This window comes from Oncorhynchus keta, chromosome 4 (assembly GCF_023373465.1).
Source record: "Oncorhynchus keta strain PuntledgeMale-10-30-2019 chromosome 4, Oket_V2, whole genome shotgun sequence".
NCBI lineage: Eukaryota > Metazoa > Chordata > Actinopteri > Salmoniformes > Salmonidae > Oncorhynchus > Oncorhynchus keta.
Genome location: NC_068424.1, coordinates 65,724,854 through 65,744,441, shown reverse-complemented (window position 1 = coordinate 65,744,441; position 19,588 = coordinate 65,724,854). Strand labels below are relative to the sequence as shown.

Sequence of the window (19,588 nt, the reverse complement as noted above, 5' to 3'; positions counted from 1 at the left end):
TCACCCCCTCCACCACCTCAACCCCCCCCTCCACCACCTCACACCCCTTCAACACCTCACCCCCTCCACCACCTCACACCCCTTCAACACCTCACCCCCTCCACCACCTCACCCCCCCTCTACCACCTCAGCCCCCCTCCACCACCTCACCCCCCATCACCCCCTTCCACCCCCCCGTCCCGTCCCGTCACCCACCCTCCACCACCTCACCCCCTCCCAGGCTGGGTAACTGAATCTTCTGTATCAGTGACAGGTTCGGAGTACGGTGGGGGTGGGGGGGGGGGTCTTGGCACAGGGATGAGGTGCCAGATTGACAGAGAGATGAGGGTGGTGTGTGTCGTGGAGGAGGGAGGAGGTGTAGCTCACAGATCACAGATAAGCATCAGTGAGAATATGAGAGGCCAGATGGTAATCGTTTTAGAGGAAATGAGACTATACCATCGCAAAGGAAACCACAGGAAAGAGGCTGACCTTGTGCACCTGTACTGCTGCTGCAGAGCTTTCGGGTTACACTGCAGACAGACAAAGAGACATTGTGGTGTCCTAAAACTGTTCTCATCAAAAACAGGGCCAAAACGTTCTAAAGTATCCATACTGAGGCCTGGATTGTACTGTGGGTGGACAATGGTGCAATATTTTGCGTTCTACTTATAAGGTAAGCATTTCTGTAACACCTTCCTGGTTTCTCTTTAAGATGGAGGCATAAACAATAAAGCCATTTAATTGGAAGATCAGCCTATTTATTTTTGGTACTTTCATGTAAAAAGTTAACCCAGATTTGTATGTGGGAACTTGTATTTATGAGCTAAATTTAAACCTACAATTCAAGCTTACAAACGCTTTTGCAAGACTTTAATCCCATTCCTACAAGAAGTTCATCTCCGGGCTTGAATATACTATTCTTCATAAATGGGTGCGAGTTGACACTCCTGAAATAGACGTAGGCACAGATGGAGAGTTAATCTAATGAGAAAAAAGTAAATGTCACAACACCACCCTTGCACTTTGGAGAGCAGATGTTGAAATGTCACGATGCTCAGGCTTAAATTAAGAGCAATACCTGTTAAGAGAAGGCTTCTCCAGGCCATTTATTTTTAACCCAAATTACTGAATGTTCTGTGTGATGAGAAGTATCATCTGAGAAATATATGAGTGGAGAATAATCCTCCCTGTAGAAAACATGTCTCCCCGGCTTCTGTTTCAGATGGTAAATTGGTTTCACAGATTGTCGATCTAGCCCTGTTATTGGTGCTCCACAGTTACTTTCAATGTGCAATTTTGAAACCATGATACTCAGCTGTGGGCGGCAGCATGATGAGAATACTGCACAGGAAAAGGGATGTAAAAGGGATAAGCACATACCTGCATCCACATCAAACAAGTGGAGAACATGTCTAACTGAAGCTACTTCACCAAAATGTCCGCCTACGAAATACTGGGCAGCAGACAGCTCAAATTGTCAAAATAGAAGTCCAATCAGATAGTCAAATGTCAGGTCAAAAGCAAATAAATCTGTATTTTCACTTTGACTACTCATAGCGCATTTATGTATGTTTGTGCAGATGTTTGTTCTCTGAGCTGACACTATTGAGGCCAAATCTCTCTAGCCAGACCACAATCGTTTGAAGAAGAAGTGAGGCCATGGGTGGTATGCTGTAGCTGATGCTCATTGCTCACCAACACAGGAAGTCATTTTTGGTTGTTGCAAGGCTAAAATTAGCCAAGTAGACTTCTGTGCAATGACATCCGGGTAAGACTAAAGGAATGATGGTAATACCACATAAAAGAAAACATTGGTGGGTACTAAATGTTACTGGTTACAGAGTAGTAACAAGTCTGTGAACCCCTTATTGGGCTTGTTCTACAATTGTGGCCTAAGCATGTTGACAAGGTAGTTTGTCTTTGAGAGTAAATGCATGGCATCCACTCTCTTCTCTGTTTCTCATTTCAGCATCTGTCTCAGTTGGTGAACATGCAAAAAGCAACAGCATCAGTAGCCAAAGATAATTGATAGGCTCTAGTCGAAAATAAATGTGAAAACAAAGAGAACAGGCAGGCTTTGAAAACCCATGACTCTAAGAGCTTAGTAGCCAAGAACTCCTGAAAGTGTTGCTTGTTTTTTAATGGCTGTGTTTTTCCCTCCGTATGCAATTTTCTCGTGGGATGTGGATGTAGCATCTCAATCATCTGTACTATATAAGCAAACATGCTCTGGTTCATCCCTTCATGGGGATTTGACTGTGACTGATATTTAGTGAGATTCTTTTGGCAATGGTTATGCATACTTTCTCCTCTGTTTGGTTGATGGTTGATGATGGCACTGTTGGAGGATGCACCACTGGATATTTCTATATTTTGCTCTTTAAAAAATGATAAAGTTCTAGTTTCAGAAAAAGCATATTATTTCCCCACTAGAAAAAAAAGCAAATATTACAAATGTATATATTTTTTTATATGGTTGAATTATAACATTTAATGGTCTAGTGCCTCTTATCTGATCAGACCAGCTCTGTAGCCTTCAGTCGACTGTGTCTGTTGTGATGTGCATCTACTAATATCATCTCCATCTGAACATTGCTTAATATCACAAGAAATATATATTTGTGTTCTCTGAAACGGTCTTGCCAGCCATTGTCACCTATTTTATTCCATCAGGAGCCCCACTTCAAGGTGCTCATGCTAATTTCTTAACTTGTCAAACCATTTACACACCGTAGGGCAGAGAGTCTGTCGTCTGGTATTTTTACAGAGGATAAAGGTATGGAATGTAAGATGGTATGAAACAAGCATGAGGCCAATGAAAGTCCTCTTTCAAACATAAAGAATACTAAGTGTACGTTCCAAATGGCACCCTATTCCCTCTATAGTGCGGGTGCCATTTGGGACGTTCCCACAGTACTTCTGCATGTGGTCAGTGGATGAAAGGTTCCAAGGACGGGCTGTTTTGGAACGTGCAGCCTTGTGTTAAATGCCAAGCTAATTATGTGCTTGGCCTCATCGTTAGCTGAAGAGAGGGACCAGCTATGAGTCTGCTGTGATTATGGTTAGTAATGGCTGACCTGTCGGTTCCACTTCAATGAACCTGGAAGGGGGGGGGGTTTAGAGCTTGCAACCCTTCCTGTTATGAGGGCTGTAGTCCAAACACGTTAATTTTACCTCCTCAACCCTTACATAAGCGACTTTCCCTCTGGGGACTCCACGTCGAAACCGGATGCAGTTTGATTGCCATCTTAAGTAGAGGTCCAATTCACAAACGTTGCCCCCTCGGCCCTAGATTTAGGTCGAGGGAGCTAGTGAAGAACTTTGATCACTAGTGGGGTTGATATAACCCACAATTCAATGCTAACTGTAGTCACGTGTTCAACTCCGGTGGCTGCGAAGTGTAAAATCTAATCAACAAGGCTGCGTAGAAAGGAGCCTATAAAACATACAGTTGAAGTCGTAAGTTTACATACATCTTAGCCAAATACATTTACACTCCGTTTTTCACAATTTCTGACATTTAATCTGAGTACAAATTCCCTGTCTTAGGGCAGTTAGGATCATCACTTTATTTTAAGAATGTGAAATGTCAGAATAATAGTAGAGAGAATTATTTATTTCAGCTTTTATTTCTTTCATCACATTCCCAGTGGGTCAGAAGTTTGCATACACTCAATTAGTATTTGGTAGCATTGCCTTTAAATTGTTTAACTTAGGTCAAACGTTTCAGGTAGCCTTCCACAAGCTTCTCACAATAAGTTGGGTGAATTTTGGCCCATTCCTCCTGACAGAGCTGGTGTAACTGAGTCAGGTTTCTAGGCCTCCTTGCTCGCACACGCTTTTTCAGTTCTGCCCACAAATATTGAGGTCAGGGCTTTGTAATGGCCACTCCAATACCTTGACTTTGTTGTCCTTAAGCCATTTTGCCACAACTTTGGAAGTATGTTTGGGGTCATTGTCCATTTGGAAGACCCATTTGCGACCAAGCCTTCACAATTAACTTATTGTGGGAAGCTGGTGGAAGGCTACCCGAAACGTTTGACCCAAGTTAAACTATTTAAATGCAATGCTACCAAATACTTTTACTCTGATTAATTGTCAGGAATTGTTAAAAATTGCGTTTAAATGTATTTGGCTGTGAACGTAAACCTCCGACTTCAACTGTAGGTCTTTACTGATAGGGCCTCGGTGAAGTACTACATTCAACGACTTTTGAGAGTGAATGTATAATGTCAATTCCCTTATGCATCTCTTCTCTCCTGTCAGTCAGTCTGTCCCTTCTACCAACTGTCTGTGTGTCTGTTTGTCTAGTCCCATTTCATTTCAGACATATATTTTCAGACGCGGGAGAGATATCACTGTATTGTCGGTCAAGGCCTCTCAAATTCTGTTAATGTCCTTTGCCCTCCAACCCTCCACCACCCACGCTGCCAGTTCCACCATCTGTCACATTGTGGCGTGTTTAGTCAAAGTGGGTGAAGTGAGCGTAAAGCATTATTGTGGCATTAATGTGGTGGGCCGCGTGAAGAGGGCATTGTCTTCTTCTGGGTTGCAGCACAGTCATGTTAAAACATGGCCCAACACCAGCACTCACACCACAGTAGACTCAGTTACAGTAAATGAATAATGATGTTTCTGAGACATTTCTGATCAGACTGATTTCAGGGGAAACATCCTGATGGTATTTTATGAGGAGCTAAATGATGACTCTAATATACACCAGACAAAAACAAACTATTAGGTAACGAGTCACCAGTTTCATGCAGTTTGTGTGAAGTCTACAGTATGTGAGAATCTCACATTGAAGTAGCTCCTTCTCATTCTCCACAGGAACCTTAGAAGAGAGGCAACATGACCAAACAGAGATATGGTCGCTATAGCAACATGGAGGAGGGTGAGTATCATGTCCCTGATAACCATGAAGAAGAGTTCTTGGTGCACATCCTTCCTGCCAGAGCCTCCGAGTCAGACAGAGACTATGCAGGTACGAACTCTAGTCCCTGACAATCTATTAGATAGAATAATAGAATTAGAGCAGGTAAAAAGTAGAAAACAGAGAAGTTGCTCTTCCATCTTGTATTAAAGGTATGATTAGCTATCCACACATGACAAATACAAAGTACCTATAATTAACATACTGTATATCTATAATTAAACTTAAAATGTAATATGTAAAAAATAAATAAATAAAAAGTTTTACTTTGCATTGTGTATTTTACGAGACGTTTTAAAACATTCAAGCACAAAGTAGATTTAGACTAGATTAGAAGCTCCATTGTGCACCAGTCTAATAAGAAGTAAGTAAATAAAGTGTGGGCAAGAACAAGTGTGACATCCAAACCCAATGTGAGACAGAAAGCGGAGCTGTAAGTGAGATCTCATGCTGCTGAGAGAGGCCTCTGTGTGGATCTCTAGAGCCATCTGTAGGCCAATCAAATCCACACTGTGGGAGAGATACAATTATCCTGAAATTAACGGGGAGAGAATAGCATGAGTTGTGTCAGTAAACTCCTCATGGATTATGGATGGTCTGTAGTAATACCACAATCAGGGGCCGCAGGGGCACACAGCTGTTCTGTAGTAATACCACAGGCAGGGGCCCCACAGCTGCGCTGTAGTAATATGACAGTCAGGAGCCCCACAGCTGCTCTGTAGTAATACCACAGTCAGGAGCCCCACAGCTGCTCTGTAGTATATGATAGTCAGGAGCCCCACAGCTGCTCTGTAGTATATGATAGTCAGGAGCCCCAAAGCTGCTCTGTAGTAATATGATAGTCAGGAGCCCCACATCTGCTCTGTAGTGATATTACAGTCAGGGTCCCCACAGCTGCTCTGTAGTAATACCACAGTCAGGAGCCCCACAGCTGCTCTGTAGTAATAATGTTACTAATAATAATGTTGAGATTAATAATAATTATATTCTTTCTTTAAAGATAGGGACATTTCCAGATCCTCCTACGCTCAGAGTATCAGCTCCACTTCAAGTGTACGTGATTTTCCTCAGTTCTTCTTTTACATCGCGCAATTTGCCAGTTTACATCCAATCAACAGTGAGTTTAAACCCATTATTTAAACATGATATTAATGTTTATTGCCATGTTTTGTCTTGCTTGTAGGTCAGCCCTATCATACCCCCACGGCATCCCAAAAGAGGCCTCCCTTGTACTTCTCCAGGTAACTGAAACCCAAATAATTACTGATTGAAGCGCATATAAGAGTTGGTAGAGAGTTCCAATACAGACATTCCTTGGTCATGTTTCAAGTTTGGTCAATGGATCCATGGCATTGTTTTGAATAGGAAATACCGGACCTTCTGTCAACCGCCAACTGAAGCCCAGAAAACCAAGGAGGACCCAGTTAGGTAATAATCACCAAACAGGAGTTGTCATTTTATATTTATTTAACTAAGCAAGTCAGTTAAGAACAAATTCTTATTACAATGACGGCCTACCCCAGCCAAACCCAGATGACGCTGGGCCAATTGTGCACCGCCCTATGGGACTCCCAATCACAGTGGGATGTGATTCAGCCTGGATTCAAACCAGGGACTGTAGTGTCACCTCTTGCCCTGAGATGCAGTGCCTTAGACCGCTGCGCCACTCATCAGTAATCATTGGTGATAATAATGTCATCCATTAATATCAGTTTTGATTGGGATAATTGATAATAATCGGTGCATGCAGAAAATGACTGCATTTATTCCAATTCATAAACATGATGATGTCAAGATGGTGATATAGCACAGCAAAGGTAATCCAGTTCAAGAGCTGTTGTTTTACAGATGACAGAGCACAAGTCATGGAGCCTACAGAACAGGTAAATGTTTTACACTGTTAAAAATATAATACTATTCAGCATTTCAAACAAAAGCTCAAATCAAATCAAATCAATTGTATTTGTCACATACACATGGTTAGCAGATGTTAATGCGAGTGTAGCGAAATGCTTGTGCTTCTAGTTCCGGCAATGCAGTAATAACCAACGAGTAATCTAACCTAACAATTCCAAAACTACTTACTACCTTATACACACGAGTGTAAAGGGATAAAGAATATGTACATAAAGATATATGAATGAGTGATGGTACAGAACAGCATAGGCAAGATGCAGGAGATGGTATAGAGTACAGTATATACATATGAGATGAGTAATGTAGGGTATGTAAACAAAATGGCATAGTTTAAAGTGGCTCGTGATACATGTATTACATAAAGATGCAGTAGATGATATAGAGTACAGTATATACATATACATATGAGATGAGTAATGTAGGGTATGTAAACATTATATTAAGTAGCATTGTTTAAAGTGGCTAGTGATATATTTTACATCAATTTCCATCAATTCCCGTTTTTAGAGTGGCTGGAGTTGAGTCCATGTGTTGGAAGCAGCCATTCAATGTTAGTGGTGGCTGTTTAACAGTCTGATGGCCTTGAGATAGAAGCTGTTTTTCAGTCTCTCGGTCCCTGCTTTGATGCACCTGTACTGACCTCGCCTTCTGGATGATAGCGGGGTGAACAGGCAGTGGCTCGGGTGGTTGTTGTCCTTAATGATCTTTATGGCCTTCCTGTGACATTGGGTGGTGTAGGTGTCCTGGAGGGCAGGTAGTTTGCTCCCGGTGATGCGTTGTGCAGACCTCACTACCCTCTGGAGATCCTTACGGTTGTGGGTGGAGCAGTTGCCGTACCAGGCGGTGATACAGCCCGACAGGATGCTCTCGATTGTGCATCTGTAGAAGTTTGTGAGTGCTTTTGGTGACAAGCTGAATTTCTTCAGCCTCCTGAGGTTGAAGAGGCACTGCTGCGCCTTCTTCACGGTGCTGTCTGTGTAGGTGGACCAATTCAGTTTGTCCTTGATGTGTACACCGAGGAACTTAAAACTTACTACCCTCTCCACTACTGTCCCATCGATGTGGATAGGGGGGTGCTCCCTCTGCTGTTTCCTGAAGTCCACAATCATCTCCTTTGTTTTGTTGACGTTGAGTGTGAGGTTATTTTCCTGACACCACACTCCGAGGGCCCTCACCTCCTCCCTGTAGGCCGTCTTGTCGTTGTTGGTAAGCCTACCACTGTAGTGTCGTCCGCAAACTTGATGATTGAGTTGGAGGCGTGCATGGCCACGCAGTCGTGGGTGAACAGGGACTACAGGAGAGGGCTCAGAAAGCACCCTTGTGGGGCCCAAGTGTTGAGGATCAGCGGGGTGGAGATGTTGTTACCTACCCTCACCACCTGGGGGGCGGCCTGTCAGGAAGTCCACTACCCAGTTGCACAGGACGGGGTCGAGACCCAGGGTCTCGAGCTTGATAACTAGTTTGGAGGGTACTATGGTGTTAAATGCTGAGCTGAAGTCGATGAACAGCATTCTCACATAGGTATTCCTCTTGTCCAGATGGGTTAGGGCAGTGTGCAGTGTGGTTGAGATTGCATCGTCTGTGGACCTATTTGGGCGGTAAGCAAATTGGAGTGGGTATAGGGTGTCAGGTAGGGTGGAGGTGATATGGTCCTTGACTAGTCTCTCAAAGCACTTCATGATGACGGAAGTGAGTGCTAGTCGTTTAGCTCCGTTACCTTAGCTTTCTTGGGAACAGGGACAATGGTGGCCCTCTTGAAGCATGTGGGAACAGCAGACTGGGATAAGGATTGATTGAATATGTCCATAAACACACCAGCCAGCTGGTTGGTCTGTGCATGCTCTGAGGACGCGGCTGGGGATGCCTTCTGGGCCTGCAGCCTTGCGAGGGTTAACACGTTTAAATGTTTTCCTCACATCGGCTGCAGTGAAGGAGAGTCAGCAGGTTTTGGTTGCGGGCCTTGTCAGTGGCATTGTATTGTCCTCAAAGCGGGCAAAAAAAAGTTATTTAGTCTGCCTGGGAGCAAGACATCCTGGTCCGTGACAGGGCTGGTTTTCTTTTTGTAATCCATGATTGACTGTAGACCCTGCCACATACCTCTTGTGTCTGAGCCGTTGAATTGTGACTCTACTTTGTCTCTATACTGATGCTTAGCTTGTTTAATTGCCTTGCGGAGGGAATAGCTACACTGTTTGTATTCGGTCATGTTTCCGGTCACCTTTCCCTGGTTAAAAGCAGTGGTTCGTGCTTTCAGTTTCACGAGAATGCTGCCATCAATCCACGGTTTCTGGTTTGGGAATGTTTTAATCGTTGCTATGGGAACGTCATCATCAATGCACTTTATAATGAACTCGCTCACCGAATCAGCGTATTTGTCGATGTTGTTGTTGGACGCAATGCGGAAAATATGAAGCAGTCTTGAAGCATGGAATCAGATTGGTCGGACCAGCGTTGAACAGACCTGAACGCGGGAGCTTCTTGTTTTAGTTTCTGTCTTGTAGGCAGAAACTAAAAAGCTCTGGGAAAGACCAAGAGGCTTACACGTAAGATTTACAAACAAAAAACATTTTCCATACTGGAAAAGAGTGCCAAATTTAAAATACATTCCTCTTGATATTCCTCTTTTCCAGAACATGCTACTCCCACCAAGGTAATAGTCCCTCTAATCTATTTATCAGTATTATGTTTCTAAGTCCAGTATGTTCGTTTTGAAACCTTTGTTGAGACTTTAATACTGTTTGGTTCCAGGTCCCCACCATCCTTACCTAAGGACCTAATGAACAAGCTGTCTGGGCTGAACCTCCAGAGGCCCTGCAGGAGAGAGTGAGTTATTGTCCATCTACCTAACACCATAGGGACATTAAGGGGACACTAATGCAATGTTATATGGAGTATTAGTGCCACCTGTTGGTTGAATGTGATTCCACCATGACCCATCTCAGAAATTACGTTCACCTATAGTTATATTTCCAATTGAAAGAGAATTGTAAAATGGGTCTGTCTCTTTTCCTCTCCAGCAGACAGAGAAGACAAGAAAATGTAAGAGGTTAAATCACATATTGTATGCCTAATTTTAGCTAAACGTCTATTTTTGGGTGAATCTATCTACATGGATGCAGTGTTAGCGGTCCATAAAACATTCTTGCTCAAACTTACTAACACGTAAATGAATAGCTATTAAGGATGGTTGCTTCACGTTCATCACGTATAACGTATGCTTCAAATTAATTATAGGTGGAATGCAATACACCCTCAAATAGTGAGTACTATTTAAATTCCATATTAAAGAAACCAAACACTCTAAGGTTGTAATAATAATAGAAATGTTAACATATTTTAGGTAATTGTTTAAGGAGAGAGCAAACTATCCAAAGATATTCACTGGACCTTGAATCTCAACTCAACACAGACATAAGGTACTAGGGAGGAATTTTCGTGAAGGTCTTTAAAACCACTACAATAGTTCATGAGTATTTTGTTTAAGATAACACATTATTTGATTCTTGAATTAGGTTACAACAAAGGCACCATATCCCAGGTAAATAAGACCTTGTCATCTCAACATTTTGTATAGTTTAATTGCATTTATCTCCAATGTACCTATAGAAAATAAACTACTGTGTCGGGTATGATGAATGCAATTGAAAGCCTGTCTTATTTTATGCCATGTAGAAGAGTCCTCAGTGAAGCGCCAACAACACCATGAGTGGCCTCAAACCAAAGATGACGTGGAGCAGCATGACTTTGTCCCCAAGGAAAGACCGTGTCAGGTATGCTGCCTGAATACACCAGGCACATCTCCAAATGGGTGATATCCACCAAATCAAACAGGACAATGATGTGCTTGAAGATGACTTGGAAGTAATGAAAGAACCAAAACTATGACAGAAAATGCCAATGTACTGTAGCTTACATGATTGGCCCGTTTATGAAATTACAATATGCTTTATTTTTTTCCAGACATACAATGAACAAGACTGGTACATAGGAGCTTGTGATCGAGCAGAGGCTGAACATGCCTTACACCTGGTGAATAAGGTTTGTAATGTGAGGTGTTATTTAAGTAACGAGGCACAAAGGGAGCACTGTATATGTCACGACTTTTGCCGAAGTCGTTGCCTCTCCTTGTTCGGGCGGTGCTCGGCGGTCGACGTCACCGGCCTTCTAGCCATCATTGATCCATTTTTCATTTTCCATTGGTTTTGTCTTGTCTTCCCACACACCTGTTTTCAATCCCATTCATTACCTGTTGTGTATTTAACCCTCTGTTTCCCCTCATGTCTTTGTCAGAGATTGTTTTATGTCAAGTGTTGTTTTATGTTGTATAGGTGCGCGACGGGTCCTCGTACCCATGTTCGTTTATGTATGTACGTATTTAGTGTTTGGAGCATGTTAAGTGGACTTATATTAAAAGACTCCATTTACACTCCGTTTGACTCTCCTGCGCCTGACTTCCCTGCCACCTATACACACAATTCTGACAGTATATTTTAATGTACAGTAGTAATTAAGTAATATTAATGATACAATCTAAATAAAATGATTACGTACTGCTTATGAATGTGTTATGTATGGGTTGTAACTATGAAGTCAGTGTATATGTACTCTTTCAATAAAGTGTTACCCAAATGTCTCCCTAACAGAATGGGGCATTTTTGGTGCGGAATTGCTCAAGGAACACGAAGAGCGAACCCTTTGTCTTAGCAGTGTTTCATGACAAGAGAGTTTTCAACGTTATAATTCGGTTCATTGATAGCACCTCCAAGTATGTCCTTGGGACTGGGCAAAGTGCCAATGATGTGAGTAGACAAGTAAGAATGAGTACTTTACCTTAGTAGACTTTACTTTAACTTTGCTTGAGTAGATTTGAATTGACTTTAACGCAGAGATCCGCCATGGCTGAAACAGCGCCACTGGCCGCCGCAGGCCGCTTTGTTATTGTTTTTGTTTTGAGGAAATGAGCCTCCAGCATCACAGTAAAAAACTAAACATGGTGGTAGGCCTATATACGCTGCTGTTCTACCACACGTGCAATGAACAAAAACTGTGTTTGTTGTTTTAAAGTAACATCTTTCTTGCTGTAATACTGCAAACGGACGTGGCAGTTTCACCGATATGGATTGTTGCTATAAGTATCACTCTATCACACTTTAAGTATCAAGCTTATCCTTACATGGCTTACATTAATGCTTTATTTTCTCCCTAGATGTTTGATTCTGTGGCAGACATCGTCAGATTTCACTCCATATTCCCTGTCGTCCTGATCAATGGGAGGAACCAATTAGCTAACAGATATCAGGGGAACTGTGTGTTGACATACCCAATCACAAAAGAGGTTGTCAACCAACTGTTGGAATGAAAGGCCCTCTGTGCCCAAGAAATAACTATCACATTTTGTCTGAGTTGATCCACTGGATTTGTCTGTATTTATCTGTTTTGTAATGTGCTATATTTTACTATAAATTGTCACATTTCGCTCTCTACTCTGTACATAGACTCACCATTGTCTGAGTACATGTACTGTATAGACATTATGTAAACTTGCCTAAATAAAACATTTTAAGGAAGCATTGAGACTGACTTAGAAATATGTTTTTATGTTGCAAAAGTAAAACAGATCATTCAAGTATAAATGAAGGAGTCACTGCTAATACAGACCAGGAAGGCAATTTCTCTGTGTCACACTTCTGTGTGAAGAACAAATCAATAGATATCTAACAAAGATTTATGGATGAATACCAACAGGTCCATTCAGTTGATGAGTTACCAGCCTCATCAACTGAGCACCCACCACGTCTATTTCTACGGGCACAAGCACTGTTCATGACACAAACGTTTCACACCCCTCTTGTTGGTGGAGAGAATTTTGCAAGTTTAAAGCTTATTTCCTGCAGTTCTACACATTTTGTCATGGGGTGCAAAGAACATTTATCATTTTAAAGCAAATGTTCTTGCAATTCTATACATTTTGCCATGTATAGTGTGTATTAATGTGATATTTGAGTGACTAAAATTAAAACAATATCTATGGCCTGAAAAAAACAAAATAAAAAAAACGTTAGCTGACATGGGCTTGTTGATCTGGACTTATCAAACAAGTTATTAATAGCACTGTAAGTAATGCAATGACTGACCTGACAAGAGGAACTGATGATGCACTTCCCAATTTCGAAATTGCACCTTGTGCATTCTACTATTACAACATTCAAGAGTACTGAGTTCCGGACTGAGTTCCGGCTTTAAACGTGTATTTATATATAAACATGTTTGGGGGCTGGGAGCACGCCCCAGTGTTTGGGAAACACTGGTCTACTTGGTCACAGTCATGTAGGAATAAAATTAATATCCTGATTGGCTGCATCACTAGGACTCTTAGTCCTAGTGACATAGAAGTGCTCTCTCAAACACAAATATCAAATCAAATCAAATCAAATGTATTTATATAGCCCTTCGTACATCAGCTGATATCTCAAAGTGCTGTACAGAAACCCAGCCTAAAACCCCAAACAGCAAGCAATGCAGGTGTAGAAGCACGGTGGCTAGGAAAAACTCCCTAGAAAGGCCAAAACCTAGGAAGAAACCTAGAGAGGAACCAGGCTATGTGGGGTGGCCAGTCTTCTTCTGGCTGTGCCGGGTGGAGATTATAACAGAACATGGCCAAGATGTTCAAATGTTCATAAATGACCAGCATGGTCGAATAATAATAAGGCAGAACAGTTGAAACTGGAGCAGCAGCACAGTCAGGTGGACTGGGGACAGCAAGGAGTCATCATGTCAGGTCGTCCTGGGGCATGGTCCTAGGGCTCAGGTCCTCCGAGAGAGAGAAAGAAAGAAGGAGAGAATTAGAGAACGCACACTTAGATTCACACAGGACACCGAATAGGACAGGAGAAGTACTCCAGATATAACAAACTGACCCTAGCCCCCCGACACAAACTACTGCAGCATAAATACTTGCAATACTTGCAAGCTTGCATTGACTGACAGTTCTTAGCACCAGTAGACGAGCTAGCTATGTAAACAACACCCTGCAAACATTTGATTATGTTTAAGGCTTATGTAAGGTCTCTATTCAATCTGCTGCAGATGTTGGCTCAATTGGAAATGACCTTTACATTTCTATCATTCTATCTGTAACACCAGCGATACAGATTGAATAGAGCCCTACATTTGGTAAGAGAATAAGATGTTGTCATCTGTGTATTTAAATGAGGGGCTTAAATGTGACTATCCCACAATAAGCCAATAGTATTTGGCTTTTTGAACTTCCGACTTCAACTAAATGTTTCCTCATGCACATTGATTGATTAATTGATCTTATACTAACTATATCAATAACGTACATTTTTCAAAACTAATCCAATCTATAAGCAGTTAGATTTCTTGCACACTGCTGAGATTGTTGTTCCAGTATAGATCATTTAGTTAATGTTACATTATACAGTTGAAGTCGGAAGTTTAGATACACTTAGGTTGAAGACAATAAAACTCGCTTTTCGACCACTCCACAAATTTATTGTTAACAAACTATAGCTTTGGCAAGTAGGTTAGGACATCTACTTTGTGCATGACACAAGTCATTTTTCCAACAATTGTTCACAGACAGATTATTTCACTTATAATTCAATGTATAACAATTCCAGTGGGTTAGAAGTTTACATACACTAAGTTGACTGTGCCTTTAAACAGCTTGGAAAATTCCAGGAAATGATGTCGTAACTTTAGAAGCTTCTGATAGGCTAATTGAAATCATTTGAGTCTATTGGAGGTGCACCTGTGGATGTATTTCAAGGCCTACCTTCAAACTCAGTGCCTCTTTGCTTGACATCATGAGAAATTCAAAAGAAATCAGCCAAGACCTCAGACAAATAATTGTAGACCGCCACAGGTCTGGTTCATCCTTGGGAGCAATTTCCAAACACCTGAAGGTACCACGTTCATCTGTACAAACAATAGTACGCAAGCATAAACACAATGGGACCATGCAGCCGTCATACCACTCAGGAAGGAGATGCATTTTGTCTCCTAGAGATGAACGTACATTGGTGCGAAAAGTGCAAATCAATCCCAGAACAACAGCAAAGGACCTTGTGAAGATGCTGGAGGAAACAGTTGCAAAGTATCTATATCCACAGTAAAAACGAGTCCTATATCGACATAACTTGAAAGGTCACTCAGCAAGGAAGAAGCTCCAAAACCTCCAACAAAAAGCCAGAATACGGTTTGCAACTGCACAAAAATCATACTTTTTGGAGAAATGTTCTCTGGTCTGATGAAACAAAAATAGGCCATAATGACCATCGTTATGTTTGGAGGAAAAAGGGGGAGGCTTGCAAGCCGAAGAACACCATCCCAACCATGAAACACGGGGGGGTGGCAGTATCATGTTGTGGGGTGGTGGCAGTATCATGTTGTGGGGGTGCTTTGCTGCAGGAGGGACTGGTGACTGCACAAAGTAGATGGCTTCATGAGGTAGGAAAATTATGTGGATATATTGAAGCAACATCTCAAGACATCAGTCAGGAAGTTGAAGCTTGGTCGCAGATGTCACGTTCTAACCTTTATTTCCTTTGTTTTGTATTTATTGAGTATGGTCAGGGCGTGAGTTGGGTGGGTAGTCTATGTTTGTTTTTCTATGATTTGGCGATTTGTATGTTTCGGCCTAGTATGGTTCTCAATCAGAGGCAGGTGTCATTAGTTGTCTCTGATTGAGAATCATACTTAGGTAGCCTGGGTTGCACTGTTTGTTTGTGAGTGATTGTCTATGCTAGTTGCTTGTGTCAGCACAGGTCTCATTTGTAGCTTCACGGTCGTTATTGGTTTATTGTTTTTGTATGCAGTGTTCAGTACTTTCTTTAATTAAATATTCACTATGAACACATACCACGCCGCATTTTGGTCCTCTGATCCTTCTCGCCTCTCCTCTTCAGATGAAGAGGAGGAAGACCGTGACAGAATCACCCACCAACTAAGGACCAAGCGGCGGGGTAAAGGACAGCAACGACAGCAGCGGCAGCAGCAACGACAGCAGCCAGCATCACAGGACTCCTGGACATGGGAGGAGATATTGAACGGAGAGGGACCCTGGGCACAGGCTGGGGAATATCGCCGCCCCAAAGCAGAGCTGGAGGCAGCGAAAGCTGAGCGATGGCGATATGAGGAGGCCGCACGGCAGCGCGACAGGTACGAGAGGCATCCCCCCAAAAAATTGGGGAGGAGGCACACGAGGTGCGGGGCTAAGCCAGGTAGCAGACCTGAGCTCACTCCTCGTGCTTATTATAAGCAGGGCGTTACTGGTCAGGCACCGTGTTATGCGGTTAAGCGCACGGTGTCGCCAGTACGTGCCCATAGCCCGGTGCTATGCGAGTATCATGCGAGTGTGGGCATCCAGCCAGGGCGTATGGTGCCTGCTCAGCGTGTCTGGTCGCCGGTACGCCGTTTCGGGCCAGGGTATCCTGCGCCGGCTCTGAGCTGGGAGGGTGCAGTGCGTCCTATGCCTGCGCTCCACTCATGCCGGGCAAATGTGGGAGTGGAGCCTAAGGGAGAGGTGCGCGTAGTAGGCACTAGATCTCCCGTGCTTACCCACAGCCCGGTTCAACCTGTGCCTGCACTCTGGAGGGTCCGGGCTAGAGTAGTGATCCAGCCTGGGGGAGTGGTGCCAAGGCTGCGCACCAGAGCTCCAGTGCTCCCGTACAGCCCGGTCCTTCAGGTGCCTCCTCCTAACATCAGGGCTCCTGGAGGTCTCCCCAGCCTGGTGGGTCCTGTGGCAGCCCCACGCACCAGGCTGTTTCTCTGTCTCCTCCCTACAAGTGGTCCTATCTGTCCGGCGCTGCCGGAGTCTCCCGCCTGTCCGGCGCTGCCAGAGTCTGAGGCACCAGAGCCCCTCAGCCCAGAACCCCTCAGCCCAGGGCCCCTCAGTCCAGAGGCGCCAGAGCCCCTCAGCCCAGAGGCGCCAGAGCCCCTCTGTCCCGAGCTTCCGCCCCTCTGTCCAGTGGGGTCATTTAGAAGGGTTGCCATGGTTAGGAAGCCACGGAGGCGGACAATGAGGCGGACTAAGACGATGGTGAAGTGGGGTCCGCGTCCCGCGCCAGAGCCGCCACCGCGGACAGGCGCCCACCCAGACCATCCCCTATAGGTTAAGGTTTTGCGGCCGGAGTCCGCACCTTTGGGCAGGGGTACTGTCACGTTCTGACCTTTATTCCCTTTGTTTTGTATTTATTGAGTTGTTATTGGTTTATTGTTTTTGTATGCAGTGTTCAGTACTTTCTTTAATTAAATATTCACTATGAACACATACCACGCCGCATTTTGGTCCTCTGATCCTTCTCGCCTCTCCTCTTCAGATGAAGAGGAGGAAGACCGTGACAGCAGATGGGTCTTCCAAATGGACAATGACCCCAAGCATACTTCCAAAGTTGTGGAAAAATGGTTTAAAGCCCTGACCTCAATCCTATAGAATATTTGTGGGCAGAACAGAAAAAGTATGTGTGAGCAAGGAGGCCTACAAACCTGAGTCAGTTCCATCAGCTCTGTCAGGAGGAATGGGCCAAAATTCACCCAACTTATTGTGGGAAGCTAGTGGAAGGCTACCCGAAACATTTGACCCAAATTAAACGATTTAAAGGCAATGCTACCAAATACTAATTGAGTGTATGTAAACTTCTGATCCACTGGGAATGTGATGAAAGAAATAAAAGCTGAAATAAATCATTCTCTCTACTATTATTCTGACATTTCACATTCTTAAAATAAACTGGTGATCCTAACTAACCGAAGACAGGGAATTTCTACTAGGATTAAATATCAGGAACTGTGAAAAACTTTAAATGTACAGTACATTATCCCAGGGGCATTGGTAGACACAATGTAAGTAACTTAATGTATGTCCCCCTAACTGCCCTGAATACTTCTGTTGATCCTACAGCTATTGTATGCAGTAATCTTGTGCCTATGAGCCAGACTTATACTGTTTGCACTGAGGCGATGTGCCCTAGTAGGAAGTCCACTGTGTGCAGCTCACCCTGCACAATCAGAGGCAATATAAATAACATGAGCAAGTCTACTTCTGATAAGCTTCCCAGTAAAGCATTAAAAACAATCAAGCAACCCAGAAAAGTACACATGTAGCCTAAGAAACAAGATTCATGAAGTCAATAACTTGCTTGTAACAGATGACATTCATATTCTGACTATCTCTGAAACTCACTAAGATAATACCTTTGACGATACAGTGGTAGCAATAGATGGTTATAACAAAGAAAAGACAGAAATACCAATGGAGGCGGTGTCAGCCCAATATTCAGAACCACATTCCTGTAAAGCTTAGTGTCATGACGTTGGCCTGGGGGTAGGTTTATGACAGTCATAAATACCTCTTCCCCCCTTTTTCCTCTCTCTACCCTACTGATGTGACATTTGAAAATCCCTTGGTTAACATAGAGATTCTGGGAACATCAGAAGCTGGGGGGAAATGAACTATATTCTGGTAATCCGACCAATTGAACATATGCGGTGGTACTTAATGAATATGATGTCAGTTCGGTTGTCATCTGAGACATTCTCATCAATGATAGGATGACAAACTCTACAGTGGAAAGTCTGCACATTGTAGTTATCGGATTCACATGGAATTGTTGTTCAATTTAAATGTTTGAATATAAAATTATTGGTGAAGAGATGAAATGTAATGTTAGCTTCCAAATGAGAGATTTGGGTTTTCATAAGGTTAGGGCTCTGCTCAATCAGTGGCCCGCCCCTGTGAAGAGACATGGGTTATTAAACTTTTCAAACACACCCTTCTCGCTCCACTATATAAAGCCTTGACGAAAATGTAACCTCCTGTTCCGAGGACGACTGTCCGATGTCAGAGTGGTTCAGATAATAACTACAGAACGAAGCCAACCTCAGCGTGAGCTTTGGCTGCGAATGGTATGAACTTTGAATTCTTATTTACTAAAGAAGTGATACCTCCTAGCCGTTGAGTTAGCAACAGCAGCTGCAAACTTGGGCTAGGAATGAACATACAGATTATGCCGTCTACCACACAACGACGTTACTACAACGTATCCATTTTACCACCAGAGACATTCTTCAAAGGACTCTGTTGGGCAACTCGGCCTTCCATCTACCAGAGTAAATATTTATTGCATTTTCCTTTTCCAAGTGTGCGGTAATTTAGAATGCATAAGATACTGTATTTACGATAGAGACATCACTTCTCCCTTTGTTCCTCAGTGTTCCCGCTCTTCCACTCAAACCCAGCCCCTTTTCTTTGTGTAACCAGCTGTCATATCTGTTCTGCCCGCCAGGGACGTTTTTCCTTTATGACGTAATTTGTAATCAAGGTATGATTCATTCTGTGTATATGTAATTCCATGTGATTAGTTAGATATTTAGTAAATAAATACTTCAACCCAATTTTGTATTGCTGATTTAACTTGTTAGCCAGGGTTCGTGAAGATAACCAAGAATTTACAACTTTCAGATGAGACTGAATTAAGGTGACGATTAACATTGACTGGTATTGATGTAAAATATGACTAGGTCTTTAAGAGTTTATTCGGAAGATAACTGCTCTATAAATATTATTTTGTGGTGCCCCGACTTTCTAATTAATTACATTTACATGATCAGATCAATCAGGTAATATTAATTACAGAGAAAGGATTTTATAGAATAGCATGTCATATCACTTAATCTGACATAGCCAAAGACACGACATTAGAGAGGATCTCATGTTAAATACTGTTGAAGTAA

The 19,588-nt window shown here is 42.9% G+C and overlaps 1 protein-coding gene across 5 annotated transcripts; it reads left to right on the top strand.

The window, feature by feature from the left end:
* The first annotated feature begins 380 nt into the window (after positions 1-380).
* On the top strand, positions 381-12,399 carry LOC118380823 (cytokine-dependent hematopoietic cell linker). Of its 5 annotated transcripts, none has more exons than XM_035767809.2 (16): positions 407-655; positions 4,813-4,966; positions 5,916-5,968; positions 6,099-6,156; positions 6,281-6,343; positions 6,764-6,798; positions 9,463-9,482; positions 9,581-9,655; positions 9,850-9,871; positions 10,067-10,091; positions 10,173-10,248; positions 10,345-10,370; positions 10,505-10,602; positions 10,793-10,870; positions 11,476-11,643; positions 12,039-12,399. In XM_035767809.2, exons 2-16 carry the CDS (start codon positions 4,834-4,836, stop codon positions 12,189-12,191), a joined length of 1,083 nt encoding a protein of 360 aa, XP_035623702.1. In that variant the 5' UTR covers positions 407-655; positions 4,813-4,833; the 3' UTR covers positions 12,192-12,399. The 5 variants fall into 5 exon arrangements, with proteins under 5 accessions (XP_035623696.1, XP_035623689.1, XP_035623712.1 ...); XM_035767812.2 differs by having other exon boundaries at positions 412-655; positions 11,476-11,631; XM_035767819.2 differs by lacking the exon at positions 11,476-11,643 and having other exon boundaries at positions 405-655.
* Positions 12,400-19,588: the final 7,189 nt, after the last annotated feature.